This window comes from Oratosquilla oratoria, unplaced genomic scaffold (genome assembly GCF_046742065.1).
Source record: "Oratosquilla oratoria isolate Oo_2021 unplaced genomic scaffold, ASM4674206v1 SCAFFOLD52, whole genome shotgun sequence".
NCBI lineage: Eukaryota > Metazoa > Arthropoda > Malacostraca > Stomatopoda > Squillidae > Oratosquilla > Oratosquilla oratoria.
Window position 1 is genome coordinate 2,006,931 of NW_027467716.1, and position 8,025 is coordinate 2,014,955.

At 37.9% G+C, this 8,025-nt stretch overlaps 1 protein-coding gene across 1 annotated transcript in view; it reads left to right on the forward strand.

Annotated features, from left to right (window-relative positions):
* Window positions 1-3,419, forward strand: part of LOC143023620 (uncharacterized) — an 11,562-nt gene extending 8,143 nt beyond the window's left edge. Inside the window, exon 4 of the mRNA XM_076182209.1 lies at window positions 3,265-3,419. Within this exon, the coding sequence (XP_076038324.1) occupies window positions 3,265-3,419 (155 nt within the window). The remainder of the gene's footprint in view (window positions 1-3,264) is intronic.
* Window positions 3,420-8,025: the final 4,606 nt, after the last annotated feature.

Here is an 8,025-nt window from a genome sequence, read left to right on the forward strand (position 1 = left end):
AGGTTTAGATCCCGTGTCAGGTCATTGAGATCTGCTTGTGTTAGAGGCACTGGCCGGTCATTCTCTTCTGGCATGTATTCTCCACCCTCTGCCCTGTCTAGTGCGTTATCAGATTCCGATTCAGAGCTAGATTCCATTGCAACATCTGGCTCGGGAACGGGCAGGCCTGGACCATGAGGGACTGGTCGTATGGCAGACGGAACATTAGGATACTGAATACAATGCTTGTTCTTGCGGTTGACTCCTTTAAGATTAGTCATGCAGAAATAGCAGTCTGACACATGATCTTTACCCTCTCTCCAAACCATTGGAACAGCGAATGGCATACTCTTCCTTTTTTTATTTCTCCAATCACGCAAGTTCTCGACACATGTTTTGCAGCTAACATGGGGTGCAAATGGCTTGTCCTGGTCCCCAAGCTTAACTCCAAAGTAAGCATGATATGCCTTCTTCACAAAATCAGTTATATTTGCTAGTCGACGAGGAAGAATCACATTACCACATATGTAGCAAAACCTATCAGGATGATTTGTGCATTTACGTTCCATTTTCTGTCAATCTAAGATACGTGTCCAAAATAGAAACACAAGAAGCACAGATTCTTGTAAAAAGCACAGATTCTTATAAAATCAGTCACACTGATTGGAGATCACACTTTTCTAAACCATTTTCAGTTTCAGTGTTGTCAATGCAGTTTGTCAATGTAGTCAATGCAGTTTCAGTTTCAGTTTCGGTTTCAGTTTCCTGAAAGTAAACAAAAACATCATTAGGTTTCAGTATCAGTTTCGGGGTGCTACAGTATAATTTTTATGCAAAAAAAAAAATAAGAATAGGCTATACCTGCAGCCTCGTTTTCCTTATACTTAGTACTATACAAGGCCCAAAAGTCGCACTTCTCATATCTCAAAAACTAGACCTGATCCAAGGAAACGGATGGCATTTTTGGATTCAGCGCACCAAAAAACCTATAAATTACTTGAAAAACCTTCGACCTTTGAAAAAAAAAAATTAAACGCAGGCCAGTGGTATTTATTCGCCTACGGGACTTTAATCATTACATAATTTGGGAGGGTGCTAAAGAAATTGTTAAAAATAATTCATATTTGACTAGAAATATAATAGATTCCAGTCTGATCAAAGATACATTTGTCAATAACTTAGATTTAATTCATGGTATGTATAAGCTGGACAATTTTATTATGAAAAAGGTAGTGGCCCAAACGTCCGCTGCCACGAATGGGTCAGGTCGACAATAGAGCCTCACAACCTTCCCCGGTTCCCTTCCTGACCTTATACTCTGTGTAAATAGTCTTGCGTCCTTTTTCATTTCTATGTAACCTGAGGATGTCTGAATAGACGAAAACGCTTGGTCATCAGTTTATCTTTTTCCTTGGCGGTTTTTCCGCATATATATATATATATAATATATAATAATATATATATATATATATATATATATATATATATATATATATATATATATATATGCATATATATATATATGTATATATATATACACACACACAAATATATATATATATACACGCACACACACACGCACACACATACACACACACACACACACACACACACACACACACACAGCTCTGGCCTGCCACACACGGAGGACACGACTCTCGCCCGGGGCTGAAATAATATCAATATCGCAGCGCTGAGGGGTGTTACTCCACCTCTCGTGGGCGGGGCGTTGTGGGTGTGTGTGTGTGCTAGGAATTATCTTTAACCATAGATCGGACCTACGAGCTCTGAGCTCACGAGTCGAACACGTGATCCAAAGACCAAGTGAATACACACACACACACACACACATATATATATATATATATATATATATATATATATATATGTATATATATGTATATATATATATATATATATGTATATATATATATATATATGTATATATATATATATATATATATATATATATATATATATATATATATATATATATATGTATATATATCTTTTTGACATCAATGAAAATAAGCCCCCTTATTTGGCTGTTTTGGTTTATTCCTAGTATATTATTATATTCTTACCTGTAACTCAGTCTAGATTCTTTATGTTTGTTGGTTATCCCATATGTATTAGTTTTGGTTTGAAATGTTTGTGAAATTATATCGTGCTGAAATGAATAAACTCAAGTCAAATTAAATAATTTTGAGCATATATGTTTCACGCTATAATTTGTATACATACAAATACTGTACACATACCAACGCCTTTTTCCCCCTTACAAGGGAGGTAGCCAAAAGTCAAAGGCATAGATCCACTCCCACCCATTTCATCCCTACATACTCCACTCCCATTCACCACCCCTCCCTCCCTCTTTTCTTGGCTCCTCCTGTATGAAATACACAATCGTTCCAAATGGATTCATATAGTAGCTTGGCCGCAATTAGAGTAAAAAAAAAAAATAAAAAAGTACCCATTAGGACGGAGGGACTGGTTAGTTTAATTATATATATGTGTATATATATATATATATATATATATGTATATATATGTATATATATATATGTGTATATATATATATGTATATATATGTATATATATATATGTATATATATATATGTATGTATATATATATATATAACGTTTTCAAAATGATTCTGAAATTACCTCAATGGTGACGGTGTTTGGGGGACACTTTCGTAAGGGTGATTGGCTGTACAATACCGACTACCGATACAAGGTGACATAACGGCAACGGGGACAACTGATTAGCCGAGATTGGTGACGTCACGGCAACGGAGATGACTGATTGGCCGAGAGTGGTGACGTCACGGCAACGCAGATGACTGATTGGCCGAGAACGCTGACGTCACGGCAACGGAGACAATTGATTGGCCGCGAGCAAAAGGCAGGGCGTAAAGCACCCTTTCGCGAAGCAGTCCAAGCGCCCATGGCGAAGCCATAACGACGAGGCCGATACCAAAAGACGAAACGGCGAAGAAGCGTAGACAGAGACGTAGACAGAAGCACCTATGGAAATGGCTAATGGCTGCCAAGTGTATAACGAAGAAGACGTTCTTAGGCTGATTGCACACTGATCAAACAAAAACGCCTTCAAACAAAACATTTTGCTTAAAGTTGTTTGAAATGGGCTTTTTACATGATATAAGTACCTATGTCTAGAGTCTATTACACACTGCTCAAACAAAAAACAAAAACAGCATCAAACAGGTTTTAAAACATTCAAACAAAATCATTTTGCCATAAATCTTTTGTATGATTCAGTGTGCCAGGACATCAAGCAAAACTGTATGATCAAGAAGCAAAATGTTTTGTATGACAACATTTTGTTTAGTCAATGTGAATCAGGTGGCAACGCGGTCAAACAGCTTCAAACAAGTTTCAACATGTTGGGAGCGCAAACACTGCTTTTTGCTTGATGAAGAAACATTCAGTTTGCATCGAGTGGATGTACCGACAAGATGGAAGTAGACGCTGAAAAACTTATAGTTTTGGTTGAAGCTAGGCCTTCAATTTATAACTATACACTGAAGGATCATCACAACAAAGACATTATCAATATGTTTTGGGACGAAATTGCAACGGAAGTTGGCTCGACCAGTAAGTACAATTTAGATAAAATACATACACAGTAGCTATCGATTTTCTATAGATAAGGACTAATGAAAACAAATTATTTTTGTTATATATTTAATTTTCCACATTATGTATTTCATTTATGTGAGCAAACCTAGCCTGCCATTGAACAGCTCCTTCCCTTGAATTGAAATAAGTTACAAAGTTATTTCTAACATTCAGTCCAGTATTTGATTTTCCATGGTCAACATGTTGCGTTGCGTCGTTCTCATCTTCGTGTTGTAGCAATTCCTCGTGAATATCTTGTAATGTTCCTTCTTTCTCTCGGACAATGTTGTGCAAAATACAACAAGCCAACGTAATAATTGTAGCTTTTTCTGGGCTTACTAACATAACATTCTCGAGAACACGGAATTTTTTGGTCAACATACCGAATGCACATTCAACTATTCTTCTGGCTCTTGACAGGCGATAATTGTAGATCCTTTTCTGATTATTCAGTTGTTTCCTAGGAAATGGGCGCATCAGGTTTTTAGAAATAGGGTACGCTTCATCAGCAACAAAGACAAACGGAAATTGAATTTCAGTTTCTGTGCAAATATGCCTAGCCGGTGGAATATTCAATGATTGGCTAAAAATAGTTTTCCAAAATTTGAATTACGGAAGACGCCACTGTCGCTATTTCGTCCATAATCTCCGATATCGACGAATAGAAATTTAGCTTCTGCATCCACAACCGCTTGTAGTACTATTGAATTAAATCCCTTGTAATTATAGAACGATGAACCAGAGTTGGGAGGGCATTGTATTCGGACATGTTTGCTATCTATCGCTCCCAAACAATTCGGAAAGTTCCATATTGAATGAAATTTCTCTGCCACATCTTTCCATTTCTCAGTTGTCGGCTTCTTCATATAAATAGGAGATAATTTTTTCCAGATTACAGAGCATGTTTCCTCAACTAGTTTGCTGATCGTACTAGTTCCAATGCGAAAGTAATAATGAAGAGATTGAAAACGCTCTCCCATCGCCAGAAACCTGAAATAAATTAACTCGTGTAAATGATAACAACGGAATTATTTATATACATTAGTGGGGAAACCTAATATTGTTAAATTAGGTCTGACAGCACACATGTTGTAAATAATTTATTGATTACATTTTAACTTATAAATTCTTTTAACGTTCAATAATGTAGCGTAAATTCCGAATTACCGACTAGCGAAATCTGTTTCAAAATGCTGACATGTGTACCTCAGAGCAATAAAATACATGCTGCCATTGTCAATCAATATACGTTGCCGAACAATATGTACTTCATTGCTCTGAGTGATACTGGTAAACATTTTGAAACAAATTTCATTGGTCGATTAATTCAAATTTTACCATATGGTACAATGCATATTGCCAATTATTTATATTGTTCCATTCTTTCAGGTGAAAAATGCAAAGCAAAATGGAACAGTATAAGAACATCATATTCAAGATTCTTAAGAGATGAAAAACAACCGAGTGGCTCAGGTGCCAGTAAGAAAAAGAAGTGGTACTTAGCAGAAAGTCTGGCATTTCTACGAGACTATATGGGAAAACACCGCAACCTTGGAAGCAATAGCAATGTAGTGGATGAAAATGAAGCAGAGCAAAATGCTGACGTCTCAGATTTTTCAGAAGAAGCAGATGGAATTGCAATCCCTGCAGAACAAAGTAGCCCTTGCCCTGACAATTTTGCACAACCACCCCCTAAGAAAAAAAACGAAAGGGAAAACATCGATGATCACAGATGTGGCGGGGCCAATGATAGAATTTCTAAAGAGTAGAACAAGTGTAGCCAAAACGGAAATGACTCAGAGTCACAATTCAAAATTCCTGGAAAGTCTTGTACCAGATATGGACAAATTGACGCCAAGAAGGCAGAGGCAGTTTAAAGAAAAAGTTCTTACGACTTTGAATCGGTTTTTGGATGAACAGGAGGAAGAGGCCGTCTGGCTCTCACGGAATCCCCAATGTACAACAACCCTAGCACCGTCTCCTCAATATGTAAATTCCCCTAGTCCACAGCAGCTGATTAATTCACCTAGTCCACAGCATCTGATTAACACAGGAATAGAATCTGTGCAGCAACCCGTGCTATCTACCCCACACTTTTCTCAACAGAACTGCCAAGACAACACCACATGGAACAATTTGTAATTATATTATAATGTTGTTTAATAGCTACATGCAGTAGTAAATAGTAATTACGAATTTATGTAGCGTCTACATACCTTAGAGTAACGAGCAGTCTTTCTTCAGGTGTTATGCTCCTTCGTATATTTGTATCACTTTTCCTGATGTTATGTTCTATCATATTTAGAATATGATTAAAAGTACCAATACTTAATCTAGTAAAATTTCTGAATTTTGTTTCGTCTTCTTTGAGTTCCTGTACAAAGTTTCTAAGAGAATTTTGTTCATCTCTCTTCCGGTTAATGGGGTGGACCCACATGCGTTTGTCACTTTCTTCCAAATAAGTGTTTTGCATCCACTGCCACACAAGAACAGCACAAATTTCATCGTCTTCGGTGTTCATTCTGCCACTGTTCTACCAACAATGAGTTATGATTGAAAGCTTGTGTCTTGAACTATATAGGCCATGAATGATGACAAAATGTTTTGCGTGAACGCAAAACGTTTTGTTTGAAGACGTTTTTGCTTGATCAGTGTGCAAATGACACAGCAAAATGTTTGGCAAGCAAACAAAACATTTTGAATGACGATGTTTTTTCATTCATTCCTTTCTACACTGATACAACAAAATGTTTTTACGTTAAGCAAAATGTTTTGTTTGAAGGCTGGAAACTGCAAAAGGTAGCTGGAAAAGTTCGTGTGATAGCTTTCCAGCAGGCAAGACTGGTTCCTTCAGTGTGGTGCAGCTTGTCAAGGCATGGAGTCGCTTTCAATCTTCAGATGATAACTCTGGGGAATGTATGAATGAAAATTTAGTTTCACGATCACGAGGGGGCAATTCGGATGAATTTTTTGTATAATTAATACAAGGAAGCAATAATGGTAGGGTATATGAAGTGTTAAGTTGACGCCGAACTCTGGTGTCAACTCTCCACGTCCCTGTCTCGTCTGCTCTGAAAGATTTCGATTGCGACAGCAAAGTGGCTTCGTGTGAACAAGACCCCTTGTTGTAACCTACCACACCGAGTGAACTGTGGAAACGTCCGCTCAGGTTATCAGGAATAAACCGCGGAACTACATTTACATGTATTTGCATGTAAGGTTTCTATGTATACATATACATATACCGGTACGTGTATCATCAAATAACAATGGAAAATAAACATATCTCACCACTGAGACCTTTAATTAACTCGCGGAGGTCTTTTCCGGCTCCTTCAATTGGACCACTTCTCACTGCTGATAATCCTCGAGACCGAAACTGTCTTTCTTACATTTCATGCATCCATCCGGCTGCCTTGCTGACCACAACTGACTAGTAGCCTTCCCTTCAGGACTCCTCTGGCAACCTCGACCATCAGGACTGAGCTGAACTGGCCACTGACTCCTCCGTAGGCCTATTAATCTCCTCAACCGTAACAGTGGTTCTCTTTAACCAATCACATATCTATTTCCCTTACACATCAAACAATGCCATATGATTTTATTCATTATTTCTAACAATGGGATATGTAAAGTAACCATACAAAATCTTCTCTAAAGATAATATAGAAATATTTGCTGTTTCTGAGCCGTGTCAAAACAACCTTTACCACTCGAGAAAAGAAAACTGCGCAGGGGTGATTGTAATACAATTTAAAATATGGTAATACCGTAACAGAAGAAAGAGTGGGCAAGATAGAGAATAAGGAAGAGAGAGAGTAGGAGAGTGAGAGAAAGAGAGAGAGTAGGAGAGTGAGATAAAGAGACAGAGAGATACCTCATATTCTACATCCATCTCTTCCCTTCTTTCTCTTGTTCCTTGTTCAGTCTGGCAGTCAGAAGCAATCACATTCAAAACGTAGGCAAAGGATTCCTTATATTTCCATCTCAATTTCCTTTTAAATCGAGCTCATCCTTTTCATGTGTCTGTTGTATCATCAAATGTTTATGTCATTCATTATGCAAAGTTTCTTTCTTTATTATTTGATAGAATATTTTTACATTTTTGTTCGTATGATGTTTATGGATGTGTGTGTGTTTATGATTCACCAAGGTCTTGGATCACGTGTTGGACTCGTGATGGACAGATATTTCCCTCCCGGAAGAGAGGTTAGAGCTGATATATGACCGATCTATGGGTAATGCTGTGACCCAGACACAGACACACACACACACACACACACACACACACACACTCTCTCTCTCTCTCGGTGGCGCGGTTGATAGAGTACTGGACTGTCAGCACCTGGTTCGAATCCTGCCCAGGGCCGAAATTATTTCGGTATCGCTGCGCTTCGGGTC